Here is a 17,884-nt window from a genome sequence, read left to right on the forward strand (position 1 = left end):
TCAAGTAGTTCAGAGAAAAAATTATTAACCTTTTCTGGTAGTTTGGGAAAAGCTTCCTAGAGGATGTAATGCCTGAGCAGGGATTTGAAAAATGAATATGAACTGACAACGGCTTCTCAGGGAAGGGACCAGCATGTACAAAATTACAGGGACATTAAAAACAAACAAACAAACAAACAAAAAACATGGCTTTTCCATGAAAACTTTCCTTGATAGCCCAGAGAAAAGTGTTCTCATGTCCCTCAGAATTTAGGGCCCCTGCACCATAATGGAGTTAGTCTACAAGATGATAACATACTTAAGGAAAAAGGCTTCATCCTCACCTTTTTTTAAATCACCAATGGAGCTTACCATAGTACTTTGCTTATAGAAGGCACTCAATATAAGTAAATATATATTTGTAGAATAAACTAATAGCTATTTATTGAATTAATATTAACTAAGTGATCCCTTATGTACAGAAAGAATAAGAGAGTATACTTGAATATACTTTTCAGGAGCTGGAAAGGAGATTACCTAAGAAGAAAGGGCTGGATAGTGAAATCCCTGTGACTCTAAAAGTTCAAATGGTAGAGGAAGGGCTCCAAATTGAGGTGCCTGGTTTTCCCTTATAAAAGAAGGCAACAAAAATGGATGAGATAAACAAGATGAAAAGACAACCCTCAGAATGGGAGAAAATATTTGCAAATGAAGCAACTGACAAAGGATTAATCTCCAAAATTTACAAGCAGCTCATGCAGCTCAGTATCAGAAAAACAAACAATCCAATCCAAAAATGGATTTAGAAGACCTAAATAGACATTTCTCCAAAGAAGATATACAGATTGCCAACAAACACATGAAAGGATGCTCAACATCACTAATCAATAGAGAAATTCAAATCAAAACTACAATGAGGTATCACCTCACACTGGTCAGAATGGCCAGCATCAAAAAAATCTACAAACAATAAATGCTGGAGAGGGTATGGGGAAAAGGGAACCCTCTTGCACTGTTGGTGGGAATGTAAATTGATACAGCCACTATGGAGAACAGTATGGAGGGTCCTTAAAAAACTAAAAATAGAACTACCATATCACCCAGCAATCCCCTGCTGGGCATATACCCTGAGAAAACCACAATTCAAAAAGAGTCATGTACTACAATGTTCATTGCAGCACTATTTACAATAGCCAGAACATGGAAGCAACCTAAGTGTCCACCAACAGATGAATGGATAAAGAAGATGTGGCACATATATACAATGGAGTATTACTCAGCCATAAAAAGAAACGAAATTGAGTTATTTGTAGTGAGGTGAATGGACCTAGAATCTGTCATACAGAGTGAAGTAAGTCAGAAAGAGAAAAACAAATACCGTATGCTAACACATATATATGGAATCTAAAAAAAAAAAAAAATGGTCTGAAGAACCTAGGGGCAGGACAGGAATAAAGATGCAGACGTAGAGAATGGACTTGAGGACATGGGGAGGGGGAAGGGTAAGCTGGGACGAAGTGAGAGTGGCATGGACATATATACACTACCAAATGTAAAATAGATAGCTAGTGGGAAGCAGCCGCATAGCACAGGGAGATCAGCTCGGTGCTTCGTGACCACCTAGAGGGGTGGGATAGGAAGTGTGGGAGGGAGACTCAAGAGGGAGGGTATATGGGGATATATGTATACGTATAGCTGATTCACTTTGTTATACAGCAGAAACTAACACAACACTGTAAAGCAATATACTCCAATAAAAACGTTTAAAAAAAATGGATGAGAATGACACAGCACATAAAGTAGTCACCATTAAAAATGTGTAAGATTGAAAAATTCTTATTATTTTTAAAAAAAGTCTACCTACAAATACTGAGATAATCAAGGATTTGGCAGAGTTGATATCATTTCAGGCAGAGAAAAGAGAATTTAATAGTCATCTCTTCTTCTCCTTTCCCTATCTCAGCCTCGAGTTTTAAGAAATTATTTAAATTAACTTCAAAATGTTCTTGTAGACATTAATAAACTCTGACCATACCAATGAATTGCAAAGACATCATTGTTTCCATGGTAACTAATGCACTTCAAAAGGGGAAAAAACAGAGAGCAAGACTAAAACCCAGGAAGAAAATGAAATAAAGTGGTATACACAAGGCATAACATTTCTCCTTTGCATTTATGGAACACTTTCTAATTTCAGACTCCGAGTGCCAGAAGGATCTCAGAGGTCATCAAATCCACACCCTACTGGAAGCCGGGATTCCTTTTACAATGCAGCTATACAGTGGCTGTCCTCCAACTGCTTACAGAGCTCTCTGCTGGAAAGTTCTCACTCGTTCACTTGCAAAGATTACTGAGCACCTGTCTTGCTCTGCAGGTTAAGAGATGATTAAGACATTCTACCTCTTTTTTCAAATTTTTGCTGTTTAGAAGGCAAATAACTAAAACGGGTGAAAAACGAGGGCTATAATAAAGATATAGGAAGAGTCAAAAAATAATAGAGGGAGTATGCATTTCCAATGACTTTCATTTCCACTCCTCTTCAGCCCCGCACACCCATGAGCAACCATATCCTGTACCTTGTCGTGACCCAGGACTGCTCCGACTCTGCAAACTTACACTCCGACATCCACTTTCAGGTCACAAACAGCTCCTTTACTCCATAACTAATCCTGCACTAGTCCTATGAGCCTTATGCAGCCCAAGATCCTTCACCTGGAATACTTCCTCACAATACTTCCTTGCTGACAGCCTCAACTTTTATCCTTCAGTAGCACCCACCTAACAAAAGTCTGGCTTCTGCTCTTTTAAAAACGTTCCTCTCAAGGATTTCATGATGCTTTAGAGTGAGCTGGACACATGCCTCCACCCTCATCTTACAGAATGAGAAGCTAAGCTTTCACTTAAATGCTGACAGAATGGCTATTATCCTGACCTTGAAGTGGCAGTAAGAAGGATTATGAATTATTTGTTCTCATAATTTTTGGTGGATAGCTCTCTCTAACTTTTTGCTGATTTATAGTTTAAAATCTCATATAAGTAACCTTATTTAGTTATCTGAGTAGGCATTACTTGCATCTAGTTTATCTTGGAGGGCATAATAGGAAATAATACTGTTCAACTAAGTGCTTCACTGAGACAGGTTTCTATCTGAAATGGGCATTTGGTTACCATTGTTTTAAAATTCTTCCAAGCTAAACTTCAAACACAGAACACCATGGGGGGTTTTTATCACTCATTTATCCTCATACAAAATCAGGCCCTCAAACATTTTCCAGCTCTGCTAGTGAGAATACCCTCAGATCATCCAGGAGGTGAGCACACAGGCATCGTCTTTACCAGGGTCCTCAGTTTCCACAGGGGCATGTTGATCCATCCAGAGCTCCATGGCTTACTAACTGCGTACAGGTCTGCACTAACTGGCAGGGGGGAACAGGTACTTGTTGAAGAGGATAACCTCAACTCCACTACTCTACAATTTTATGCTTTTCAGAAGCTCCCCTGAGATAAAAACATTTACAAAAGCTTCCCTGAGAGTCTATTCATTCTAATACATCATTGGTTCTTACACTGCATCATGCTCTCATTGAAGAATTCTCTCCATACCAAAACAAACACAAAGTGTACAATTTGGTGGGGATGGGGAAGGAGAGAGAATCATGAGACCCTCTGAAGCTAATCCCTGGCTACAGTCTAAAAAGCTCTGCTCTAGGCACAAAAACAGACATACGGATCAATGGAACAGAATAGAGAGCCCAGAAATAAAATCACACACCTAGAGTCAATTAATCTTCCACAAAGGAAGCAAGAATGTACAATGACAGTCTAGTCAGCAAATGGTGTTGGGAAAGCTGGACAACTACACGTAAATCAACGAAGTTAAAACACACCCTCACACCATATACAAAAATGAACTCAAAATGGCTTAAAGACAAATATAAGACATCACACCATAAAACTCCTAGAACAGAACATAGGTAAAACATTCTCTGACATAAACTGTAGCAATGTTTTCTTAGGTCAGTCTCCTAAGGCAAAAGAAATAAAAGGAAAAATAAACAAATGGGACCTAATCAAACTTACAAGCTTTTGCACAGCAAAGGAAACCATAAACAAAATGAAAAGACAACCTATGGACTGGGAGAAAATATTTGCACATGATACAACTGACAAGGGCTTAATTTCCAAAATATACAAACAGCTCATACAACTCAACAACAAAAAAACAAACAACCCAATCAAAAAATGGGCAGAAGACCTAAATAGACATTTCTCCAAAGAAGACATACAGACGGCCAAGAGGCACATGAAAAGATGCTCAACATCGTTAATTATTAGAGAAATGCAAATCAAAACTAACAAAGAGATACCATCACAGAATGCCCATCATTAAAAAGTCTTCATATAACAAATGCTGGAGAGGGTGTGGAGAAAAAGGAACTCTCCTATACTGTTGGTGGGAATGTAAGTTGCTGCAGCCACTATGGAGAACAGTATGAAGGTTCCTCAAAAACTAAAAATAGAGTTGCCATATGATCCAGCAATCCTACTCCTGGCCATATATCTGGACAAAACTGTAATTCAAAAAATACACACACCCCAATGTTCATAGCAGCACTATTTACAATAGCCAAGACATGGAAACAACCTAAATGTCCATTGACAGATGAGTGGATAAAGATGATGTGGTATATATATACAATTGAATATTACTCAGCCATCAAAAAGAATGAAATAATGCCATTTGCACCTACATGGATGGACCTAGAGATTATCATACTAAGTAAAATAAGTCAGAAAGAGAAAGACAAATGCTATATAATATCACCTATATGTGGAATCTAAAGTATGACACAAATGAACTTATCTGTGAAACAGAAACAGACTCACAGACATAGAGAACAGACTTGTGATTGTGGGGGTGTGGTTTGGACTGGGAGTTTGGGGTTAGCAGATGCAAATTATTATATATAGAGTGGATAAACAACAAGGTCCTACTGTATAGCTCAGGGAACTATACTCAATATCCTGTAATAAACCATCATGGAAAATAAAAATAAAAACAAAAACTCTGCTCTATAAGCTCAAAAATCTAACCCTGAAATTAAGCAAGGCCACTAGGAGCCATAGAGATGGAAGCATCACGTTGGCTTCTTACTGAAATGCTTGTTCTAAACCACTCTCTAGCACAAGTCCACTTGATTTTGATGAGGCACACTAGGAGGAAGAACCCTCTATTTATGGTTACAAAGGTGACAAAAATGTGTTCATTACATACAGGGTTTCTGTTATTTCTGAGGACCTAGAGAGTTATGCCTCTCTTCTCTCACCTCTGCTTCTCTTGAGCATCAAGTTTTTTAAAAAAAATTTTATTGAAGTATAGTTGATTTACAATGTTGTGTTAATTTCCTCTATACAGCAAAGTGACTCAGTTATACATACATACATATACATATATATATATTCTTGTTCATATTCTTTTCCATTATGGTTTATCACAGGATATTGAATATAGTTCCCTGTCCTATACAGTATGACCTTGTTGTTTATCCATCCTGTATATAATAGTTTGTATCTGCTAATCCCAAACACCTGTTCCTTCCCTCCCCTACACCCCCACCCCCTTGGCAACCACGAGTCTGTTCTCTATGTCTTTGAGTCTGTTTTTGTTTCATAGATATGTTGATGTGTATTGTACTTTAGATTCCACATATAAGTGATATCATATGGTATTTATCTTTCCCTTTCTGAGTTACTTCGCTTAGTATGATAATCTCTAGGTCCATTCATGTAGGCGCAAATGGCATTATTTCATTCTTTTTGATGGCTGAGTAATATTCCACTGCATATATGCACCACATCTTCTTTATCCATTCATCTGTCGATGGACATTTAGGTTGCTTCCATGTATTGGCTATTGTAAATAGTGCTTCAAGCTCTTTTTTTAACCTCATGGAAATGGACAGTTTTATAATGGTCCTATGTTTCTTTCCCCATGGCTGCTGGAAAATTCATGGCATACTTCTAGCATGTATTTAAGTTCCCTAATGGCATGCAAGTTATTTACAGACTTCACTTCTGACTCTATCTGATTTTAATTGTCCTTTCTCTTATTTTTATATTTTTTATTTTTTTGCCATTTTTGTATACAAAATTCTTAGATACTTTCAAGAAAATGGTGAGTTACAAATGAGTTAAACTGTAGAAGACAGAAGGAAGAAAGTTATCTTTTTCACCTGTTTCCCATCAGTGATCTGTTCAAGTGTATCTACCTAAATAAGTTCTTAAAATTATCTTATTATTTTTACTTCAGTGATAGCTACAAATAGTTGAGAAAGGTAGTACTTGCTCAGAAAATTCATGCCTGAAGGATGTTTTAGAATTCTCCTTGATTAATATAACATGCATACATGTTTGCACCTATATGTGTGTTTTTAGAGTAACCATTAAAATGAAGTAGGGTGTTCATACAGATTTCTGCACAGAACTAAATTAAAATTTGGATTGTATTTCTCAATGATTTGCTTTTTCAGTTAGAAGTGTTTCAGATTTTTGCAACAATGAAGGTGTAAATGCTTACAGGCACGTGGACTTTTCGAAACATCTCAGCTCCCTTACGTGCGTCCATCAATGCAATGTCCTGGGGTGTGGAGACAATCACAGCTCCTAACCAAAAGAAAACAAAAAGACAGCAAAATGATGCTATCATATAATTCCTTATGGAAAGATTACTTCAAAAATTATGTTGATTACACACTAAAAGAGTCTACTATATTAACTATTTAGGTAATTTGTATAAATTTCACATATATGAATGGGAAAGACAAGGAAATGTCTACTTTGCTCTTGCCTATTTTTGACTCCTCATTCCTAAAATTACAACTGACCTGTGATTCAAGATCACAGCTATATCATCAGAACCCTCCTCCTTTTCAGACAATGTGCTACGTAAAAGATGCACAAGGTAGGCTTCACTTTCAAGAACCTAACACCCTACTTGGGGAGACCCAAAAATTAAGGATTCAACACAGTGTGCTAAGTATTTTAATAAAGGTAGGCCTAGAGTGTTATGGAGTTATAAAACAAGAATAAAGGAAAGGTAACTAATTCAATCTAGGGGAGAGGATAGTGAAGGTGATAATGGATAGGGTCAGGAAGCAGGTAATAAGAAGAAATAGGGCTATAAGTAGAAATAGCCCTATACTTATAGGGCTATAAGTAGAGCTTATAATAGAGCTATAAGTTTAAGGAATTTCTGTTTATGCTTAAAGTAGTCTAACAATAAAAATAAGTCTATTTGGGGCATGGGGCAGATTATTTTCCTTTAGAAGGAGGGTCTATTCATTAGTCAAGTTTCAGAAACACTAGCTTTGGAATTCAAACAGAATCAGAAATCAAATTTTTATTCCATAGCTGACTACCGGTGTGACTAGGGTAATAATCTCTTTGAGATTCAGTTTCTTCATCTACAAAATGGCATAGTAATACTTAGGTCACAGGGTGCAATAATTTAATGAACTAATGTACATAAGATACTTGACATGATGCCACAGGGTAAACGTTCAATAAATGGTAGCTGTGTTGGTAACACCATTTTTATTATCTTTATTATTGTTATTAATAAAAATGTCTTAGAAGTTGCTAGCAAGGTCATTTTCATATTTGCCATCAGGCAGCTCATCCTACTTTTCAATTTGTTCCATGGATCACTACATTCTTCTATTTTGATTTATTCTTCCGAAAAAAACAAAAACGAATTAACATTTCTCTTTTCCCTCTTTTAAAGATTGATGGAAATAACTTCTCTGCAAAAGTGTACTCAACTCTACTCTTCACAAACAATGTATTTCCATAACCTGCCAACTTGTAGATTCTGTTATCATATTCAGCATTTGGAGGGGAACTAATTCCAGTTCTGTCCCCATCCACCTGTGTGACTAACCTTGGGCAAATAACTCAGAATCACTCAGGTCTCAGTTTCCTTAGCTGTAAAATTAATGCAAGGACAGACAGCCTTCAAGGTCTCAGCTAGCTCTCTGATTATGTGATTTAGCATTCTCTCTTAACTATAGTTTCCAAAACCACCCCTGTTCAACCTGACTGCCTCAGTAATCCTATTTAAGCAAGTGTGAAATACTACCTCCTCCAAAAATTATGGCCCCTCAATCTCAGAGCCATTCTCTTCACATGGAAACAAAACCTCCTTGGCTGTTTCCTCCAAATTCTCTCATAACTATATACTAGTACGCAGGGAGTTTTCTACTGCATTAGCCCTAAAAAGTACCTTTAGCTATTATATAATATAAACATTTTTTGTTTGAAACACCCTTTGTCCACTCTTTGTATTACCACTGCACAATATAGTTTCATGGATGGTTATGATTTTTCTCAATTTTTTATCAAACAAAAAGTAATAACACAATGCTGTGCACAAAACAGGCACTTAACAAAGGATCAGGGCTTAAATAATTTTCCTACATTTTCAAATCATTCTAGACTACAACTGTATGAACTCTTAGTTCGTAACTCCTTGAACCAGGAGTCAAAAGCTCTGGATTCTGGTTTTGTTGACTATCCTAATGTACTATATAATCTTGAATAGCTCACTAAATCTAAATACATCTCAATTAACTCCTCTATAAAATGACCCTATTTCCATTGGTCCTATTTAATTTAAAGAGCTGTCTCATTTTTAAAAAAGAATGTAAAACTGTTACAAAAATGCTTGGTGACATTACTTTGATAGCTGTAAGACCCCAGAGAGAGGGATTAAAGTGACTTGGTTTCCTCTGTACTTAACCCTAACACAGTATCACAAATAAGCATCTATGCCACCTGAGTTTCTTTGTAATCTAAATAGCACCACTCACATTATCATAGTAACTTCTTGACAAGGACAACGATCATCTTCCATGTCCCATCAAATGCTCACAAAACATGTAAACATTCCATTGGAACTACCAGCCACATTTATAAAAGACTTCTGTAAGTTTTTTTTTTCCTGAAATATATGTTCGTAGCTAATGACTAAGTCCTTAATCACAACACAGTTAGTCTTTAGAATGCTCTTCTGAGAAAAAAATTTCTAGCCCTTGTTAAAAAATACAAAAACATAACTGGCTCATGCATAAATCACACCTCTTTTGCTATACCAAATTTTAGTACATCATACAAGTAACCATTTCAGACACCCCTAAAATGACCTCTGGAATTTATAAAGAAATAAAGCAAACAAAAGACAAACAAAACCTCCAGTAAAATTAATCATTAGCCAATCTGTGCATCACAACACGTATTTTTAAATTTTAAAGGAATTATGTCGATTTTTTTTCTTGTTAATATATCTCAACTTAAAACATGGTCTCCATATCTGATATTACAGTTTATCTCTATAGTTCTTGGCTTTCTACTTAATAAATTTTAATTTTTCTCAGGGACCCTGGAACATGAACCAACATAAACTAGCCTAGATTTTCCCCTTTATACCATCACTGATGATGTCACTTCAGTTTGTGATGGTTTGTTAGAAAACTTGTGCTCCCTCTACTGACCATAAGGAATGCTAATAGCAACAAAGAGAATGTTGAGAATGTTTAGTTTGCAATAAATGGAATTATTTTCTGGGGGTAAAAACACAGTATCATAAAACACCCATCTCAAGAATCCCATGGAGAATTTTCTATCCATTGTCTAGGGTAAATGTCTAAGTCCAAATAATTAAATAATATTGTTTAAATGTTATTTTCCAAGTTGTAATCTGTGTAAAGGCTTTTTATCAGCTGAGATTTACTGTAAGAGGTTAGTTGTCTATTGGATTCTGGCAAATATGTAAACATCCTAAAAAATAATTATTTTGCGTATTGTCTTAATTGCCAATTCTCTTGAGTATTGAGAGGAAAAAACTGCATATCTGGATTTGGGTCAGAGTTCAGAGTAGTTAAGCATTTAAAACTGATTATTCCAGATGTTAGGCTGATCGTAATTATACCAGTGTGGAATTACCCAATTATGCCATTCTAAGTCTCCAAGGCATAAATTGTATCTAATTCCCAGGCTTGATTGAGAACTTCAGGGCTGGAACCTAATAAAAATGTACAACAGAAACTGCCCATAATTATACCTGGATGAGTAATTCTATACAGTCCTTGAGCATGTCAGTGTAAAGTCAACTAAGACCTAAAAGAAGAAATCAACTGTTATTCTTAATGTTCACAGTGCTCTAATATTTACTGCTACTGATGCTCCTTGATTTATTTAAAGATACTCGCAGCAAAAGAAAATAATCATTTTCTGCTAGCTTAACATAAACACAATTGTTTATTGACTATAAAGGAGATTGGTATTTTTTAGCTCTCCCCTGTCATTCTCCTCTACAACTCCCAAACCTCCTGAATTATAAACATTATTTGCTTTAATATCAAGGAATGCCCACTAATATTAGTATCAGATTAACTAAAACATAATTAAAAAGGTAAAGTCACATCAAATGTACCCACAGACTGTGTTTCAACAGGGAATATAAGTAATTCTTTCATGAGTCACTGTTTTGGACTCTATGCTCCACTCCAGCAGAGGAGAGAGAGAATTGACTATAGTCACAAAGGGGATATGCTTTATTAATTTAAAGATCAATCATTATTTTGCTCACTTTAGAAATGAATTTTGTTACAGGAAATTATGTCAATTGCTTCCAAAAAGAATTATAAAACACAATAATTAGTGGAAAGCACAGTATTTCAAAGTCACTGGTGAGAGAGAGCACTTGCACTTTGGAACTTAATTAAGAATTCAAGTTTGTCAAAGGAATCTGGATGCGTATCTGCTGTTTAGGGATAAAGACTGGCTCTTCAATAATGGAGTCAACAGGCTTCCAATCACCTCACCTTAATGATGCTAACAAAGAATTCACCATGGGATCCAGACTACATTCACTGTGAACCACTGGGGACAGGTGAAGCTTCTAGAGATTCTAAAGAGCTTGGGCTGGAACCAAACAGTTCTCTTATGCTCACACTTCGCTCTCTCTCTCTCTCTCTTTCATTCTCATCCTCCCCCCACTTCTGATATTTCCAGTAAAGTTAAGATAAAATCCTGGCTTCTCTCCAGTCTTGAATCCATCATTATGTTGATCAGTAAACACCTAGGGGAGCCTACTTGTTGTACACGTATTTCTCTGCAACTCAGAGAACTCTTTTGCTCTTCTGTGAGCATCTGTTCATGTTGGGCTCTTAGATTTAATATTTTGTATTTCAAATTCTGTTAGATGCACATAAAGCTCAGCCCGCCCATGCTCACAGTGAGCTACCACCAAAGGCTGTTTGTTTAATAATGAAACACATTCCTTTTTATACATATTCTTTCTCTAACATAAACTCCAGAGAGGAGAACTGCTATACCCTGATTACCTTAACTTTATTTAGCCAGGTGTATTTCAGGAAATAAAGGCTGAGACTTTACATGGAAAAGCTTTGCTCCATTTCCAAATACTGTCATATTTAAGACGTGAAGACATTCTTCAGAGCTACACATCAAACTCTGATCAAATTTCTAACATCTATGACAAAGTGCAAAAATTTTTAAATGATAGACTGTGGGACTTGTACTTTTTCTACATATAAATGTTTAATAGATGTAAAAGTAGTTTCTAATATGAATCTGACTACCCATTGGCCATTAACTATTCCCTGAACTTCAAGATATTAAGGAATTTTAGCTGTCAGACATATTATGAAGAAAATGCCTAGGAATTCTTCAACGACAAAACTGAATGAACTATATCAGAAGCGTCCCATCCAAACACAGCCTAGATAATCAAGGAATTCAAACATCAGATAAGCTGGTCTAGACAAAGTGATTCTGAAAGCTGACTATATAAGAATCATTTGGGAGTTTTAAAAATCCTGGGTCTTTCCATGTCATAGTTCAAAAGTTGTTAATTCTCCGGCTATTCCTTTGAACTGTTAACTAACATACTATAACTTCTACCTATAATATATGTTGACCCAAATACAAGAGCTCTGCTTCTTAAATTTAGATTGGAAACATTGTTGTTCATTAACCAATGGCATTATATCAATATGTGCTTTATAATTTGATTCCCAATCTAACAAGGACTGAAGTTTCAGACTGAGTACCAGGAGTGTCCTTAAAGATAAAACATTGGCCACTAATATGTATAAAATAGATAACTAATAAGAACCTGCTGTATAAAAATAAATAAATAAAATTGTATTAAGAAAAGGATAAAACATTGGAATACAATTCCTAGTCTTTAACCCTTGGCTACAATTTGTCTAACAACAAAACAAATTTATTTTGGAAAGAATTTTTATAATTTGATGGATAAAACAATAATTCTCTTCCACATCATGCGATTCTTTGCCAAATATCCATTAATTATAATCTTGCCCAACATTTGCATGGAAAGACACCTGGAAGAAGTCCAAAATTGACTGTCTCCTATAAAGTTTCACACTACAAACTGAAAACATAATGAAGATTTACTATCTCTGAATACCAGGAAAAGCTATGACTTAAGTCTACCACCTATTAGGTACAAGCATGTTTCAAGCTTTACAATTTGAGGTAATTATAAGTTATAAAATGTAGGGGAAAAATAGCACAAAAATCCAAAGTAGCCAAATATGGCCCATGGTCATTTACTTATTTAACGATGGCAACAGTAAATTTCTGATTCCCCAAACCCCAATAGGTTTTCATGTTATAAAAACTACTGTCCAAATTGGCAGTCAAAGAGTATTACTGTAAAAGAGATAATTGAGGCCAAGCAAACTGCTGTTGGTGGGGAAAATACTAGTGTGGACTTGTACAGCTTTTTCTCAAGAATCTATCATGAGTGAATAGGAGTGCAGTTAATGTGGCAAAAGGCCCAATGCCTTTCACAAGCAATAAATGCCTTTCCCTTTAAACGATGACTGAAACATTAAGGTGGCTTAATTTAAAATTCCCACCCCATCTCATTTAAGTGAATGAGAGGCAGAAAAGCCTCTGGCTTTCCTTCTATCTGTAGAGTCCAGACAGGAAGAAAGGGCATCGCCTCATTTTCATAATGTAATGCCAGTCTGCTAGTGCAGCTTCTCTTGAGCCCATGGGTATTTAGCATATTGTCTGACTACTCTGCCATATACAGTAGCTTCTCCCTCCCTATAGAAAAGAAATCAAGACAGGACCCACACTAGGACTACTTGGCTGTTTTCTCTGCCCTCCCCTGGAAGAAAAAGAGAGAGGACCAAGATGGGATCGTGTTGCTCCCCTTGCGAGTGCTCAGTCTTTGTCCCTTCTAAGAACCATTTCCAAAAGTTCTATTCCTGCATCAATCTTTACTTAATAAAGTGAAGGAGAACTTTTTTCATAACTGTACCCTATCAAAATAAACTCTTCTATCTATTACTCCCCACTGCAACAAAATATACTTACATCAGAGTTTATCTCCAATATAAATATTCTATTCATTAATTTGATGACAGTAAAATTTTGCTTTCTGATAGCATGGATTTTCACTAATTTGACTGTACTACTGATATCTGTATTAGCTTCAAACTTTTAAAGGGCAGGAATCTTTGCTTTGTATTCCATCTATTGCAAGTCACTAATTCACAGTTACAATGAAGATCATGAAGAAAAAATAAACTTCTGGTTATTTTCCACTTGCTGTGCTCCACTTCCTTCCTCTCCACCTTCCCCAAGCTCTGCTTCATTCTCTGCCCTGATCAGTGCCCAGGTAGCTGACCTCTGTGGACTGTATCACCTGAGTTTCCTTACCCTCTGGCTTTCAATAAGGATCTGCCAGTAGGATGTACCAGCGGGATATGAGGCTGTGGGAGAAGAAAGAGGCTCTAGTACTATTAGTACCACACACAACTGCTCCCTCCCTGCCTTGCAGGAGTTCTGCCCTTAGTTCTGTTCCTCTGTGGCCACAAATCCCAAAAGGCAGCCCCTCCTCCATGGCTTCAGCAGTCACCAGGTCCCACTGACACAGTTCACTCTCTGCCCCTTCAGGCAGAGAGACAGTAAAAAATTCCTACTGTCACTAGTCTCTGGGTACTTCACCATCTCTCGTTGGTTTCCTTAATGCTGCCCACACCTCGGTAACTAGTCCCTTCATTAAACCCACTCTGTTAATTCCTTTAAAGATGTGTCATCTCTTTCCAGCCAGGACCCTGACTAATATAGCACCTTAATGTGAATAACTTCCTAAAACTCTCCAGTCTCTCAAAAAACAAAAATATGCTTCACAGATTTCATGAGAGGCATAAACTCTTAACTCCAAGAGTTAAAGTCAAATTAAGATAGTCTTCAGATAGTCATACAGAGGATCTTGGTTGAAGCAAAGGAAGGAAGAAAAATATTTTAGGCAACATTTATTAGAATTCAAATACTAGCATAGTGCATATATTTTCAAAATTTCAAGGAACTTATAATGTTCCTCAAAGAAATATTAATCCTCTTCCATTGTGGACGAGCAGTTAAGTGTTCAGTAATTCCCAAGAGTTCATCACTATTCATTAAAAAAACAAAAACCTGTAAGTCAACAATGGAATCTACCCAATTCAATATACGGCACCAACTAATTTACAAGTGAAACAAACAACAAGCAAAAACTCAGCAAACTTCAAAAAAAAAATTAAAAAAAAAAAAAAAAAAAGAAGTAAGAAAAATAACGAAACAAAACCAGCACTGATAACTCTGGCTTTTTCCCTTGGCAGGTTCAACAAGACAAGAGTAAATCCAAAGACTGTAACTGGTTATTTCCCACCCTCTATTCTGTCTCCTTTCCCTCTAGCAATTACTACAACTACAAGGTACTTGCAGTATGTAATGATTCAGTAGTCCACGTAAGCTCAAATTTAAATCATTAGCCACTAATACTACTGTCAACACATTTATCACTATTGTTGCTACACGATTTTAACACAAATAAGAGGATGATTTTTTTTTCTTTAAAGTTTCTTCTTATAATAAGCTTGTCATCTATCCCATGGAACAAAATCGAACACATACAAAGAGCTGCTAATTAGCATTCAGAAAGAAGGTCTTTTTGCTTGTACAGGTCTGCCTCCATGAATTTTGCAAAAGGATGTCTCTTTACAAGTATAAAACACTTAATTTCATTCTCAACATGGCTTGGAGAAATGCAAAGTTCATATAAAGGCTCTTTGTAATTCACAACATTTCACCATCTGCCCCCCCCTCCCAAAAAAAAACCTCTTTTAAAGTGTTCAAGTAGTTTCTAAAAAATACCATACATTTAGATGGAGCTTTTATATTCATTATCTCATTTGATCCTTATAAGTCTATGGGGTAGGCAGGTGTTCCACAGGTAAGGATAAAGAGAGAGGTACTTAACACCTTGCTAAATATCCCTGCAAGTAAATAAAAGAATTTCTTATTATTATCTTACAATGGAGCAACGTTAGTGATTCTCACCAGTAATTTAATACAGAGCCTGCATGTAACCAAATAACAACTGCCCACATGCACACTATTATCCCAGACACCAAAAAAAGTTAATACTATAAGGTATCAACTAACCACAAGGATGTTATATATAGTACAAGAAAAAAGATAGCATAAAGAAATCCCTAAAATGAAAATATTTTTCTCTCAAAGGAAGAGTGAAATAAAATGTATGTTTTTAAAAATAAATGCTTTCTTTAACTTACACATAGAAAAAAACTCCTAGGTAAAAGCAGTTGGGGTGGGAGAGATCACAGGAATGAGTTAGCAGGATGGTAAGAAAGATAATGGGGCACAGATCTGTTCACATAAACAGTGACAATTAGTCAACTAGCTTTGTCATTTATTCAATCAATATTAATTGCATAAGCCATTGCCCAAGGTACTCTAAGAAATACTATGATAAATAGGGAAAAATTATTACATTCAAGCAGCTTACCACCTAGTTGGGAAGATAATACCAACACAGATAAAACACTCATTCATTGATCAACATTTCCTGAGTGGTCACAGGAAGGCACTGAGTTTAGCATTGTGAGAAACAACAAAGATGAATGAAACAGAGCCTTAGCCCTACAGGGTGTAACAGTCTGGTAGAGAAGATAACACAGTTATGCAAGTTTTGAACAGAGAACATAAGAAGTGCTATAGGAACGGTCCAAATAAAATGCTACGTGAATTCCAAAGAGGGAGAAATGGTTCCTAAATGAGGGTTTGGGGAAAATGCTAAGTAGTAGGCATTTAGAATAAAGGGTATGCAAGATTGGGGTACCCACTGACTGGGGAGGAAAGACATTTTAAGTGAGGGTCAAATGTATGTTCAGTTAGAGATTTTGGAAAGTAAAGGAAGGAAAGAGGGGGCACTGAGTATATAAGGTATTGGGGGAGTGATCCCATGGTATAAGAAGGAGTTTAGTCGGAAAGAAAGGGAAGTCAAATCACAGGGGGGCTCAAATGGGAGTCTAAAAAGCTTATGTGGGATATGGGACATAAGAAAAAGTAGAACACAGCATATCTTAAAAGAGATCTGAAGTCAATGATAAGAGGAAAGGAAGATTAGGTTCATAAGTAGAGAAAAGATAATTCAATTAGGTCTAGAAAGGCAGACATGATTCTGACAGTCTGCTCCAGATTATATAAATTGATGAAAGCCATGGTTCAAGCCAGGCCAGTAACCCTTTGGTTGGTGCCCTTCCGTCTAAATCTTGGGAGCTGGCTCAATTCTGGTATCTACTTAGATATGTTAGTTGTAAAATGACATTGGCCTGAATAAAACCAAACCTCAGGAACTAAGCCTTTAGCAAACACACATATACAGAGACACAATCATCATATGCACCTGTCCCCACCAACTCCCCCTCACATCCTTTTTGGTAGGATACTTTCTTTGTTTGTTATTTTTTTCTAATTATAAAATTAAGACATATTGACTCTAGAAAATCTAGTCTTCTCATTGCCATTAATTTTAACATTGACATAGTAAGCCATAGTATGACTGTATTAACACTGATAGCTACAATGCTATACTGAGAGCCAGTGTGCCTGGAAACCAGCCAAATGCCCAAGACCAGTATGGTCAGCCCAAAGACAATATTGGTCTTCCCAAGAATCATTTGGGGTCTCCTCCTAAAGCCCAAAGGAGACTGCTTCTAGACTGCCTCCAACCTTCCCAGGATGTATAAAGGGGCCCAAAGCAATTTCTCAGTAGTCAAAAACAAACAAGCAAAAACCGTGAATATAGGAGACACCAATCTAGACCATTGGTTGGATACTCACCATGTAGGTGTGCACAGGTCTAGGCATATTCATTGACAAATTTATTTTTATCAGAGATTGCCTAGATTAGAGTAATTATAACCTAAATAGGTTGAATGGACCAGAACTAAACTCAGAAAACCAATGAGTCAAATATTGTTGGGTTTTGTATTAGGGCAGCTTGATGTAGAGGTTAAGGGCATGAGCTTTAAACTCAATCAGAACTGATATGAACCTCAGTTATGACCCACTGTAACTGTGTGGTCTTGGGAAAGTTACTTAACCCTTCAAAGATTTAAGAAAATAGTGATAATATAACACCTGTGATCATTAAATAATAAACGAATATATGGAAGACTGTCATTAAATGGCAGTTTATTAATAACAGCCAATCATCATGGTACCAATTCACATAGAAATTTATTGTCCTTAAAGAATGCGTGCTTTCTCAGCAAAGGAAACCATAAACAAAATGAAAAGACAACCTATGGATTGGGAGAAAATATTTGCAACTGATATGGTGGACAGGGCTTAATTTCCACAATATACAAACAGCTCACACAACTCAAAAACAAAAAAAACAAACAACCCAATCAAAAAATGGGCAGAAGACCTAAATAGACATTTCTCCAAAGACATACAGATGGCCAACAGGCACATGAAAAGATGCTCAACA

General features: G+C 36.4%; 1 protein-coding gene across 7 annotated transcripts in view; it reads right to left on the reverse strand.

Annotated features, from left to right (window-relative positions):
• NUBPL (NUBP iron-sulfur cluster assembly factor, mitochondrial) overlaps nt 1-17,884 on the reverse strand; it is a 329,428-nt gene that overhangs the window by 26,492 nt on the left and 285,052 nt on the right. For 6 of the 7 annotated variants that reach the window (XM_082452222.1, XM_082452223.1, XM_082452220.1 and 3 more), the window contains one exon: nt 6,557-6,642. The exons of the other annotated variant lie outside the window; for it this stretch is intronic. In XM_082452222.1, the coding sequence (XP_082308348.1) occupies nt 6,557-6,642 (86 nt within the window). The remainder of the gene's footprint in view (nt 1-6,556; nt 6,643-17,884) is intronic. 7 annotated transcript variants of the gene reach the window in all.

This window comes from Balaenoptera physalus, assembly GCF_965194825.1.
Source record: "Balaenoptera physalus genome assembly, chromosome: 2".
NCBI lineage: Eukaryota > Metazoa > Chordata > Mammalia > Artiodactyla > Balaenopteridae > Balaenoptera > Balaenoptera physalus.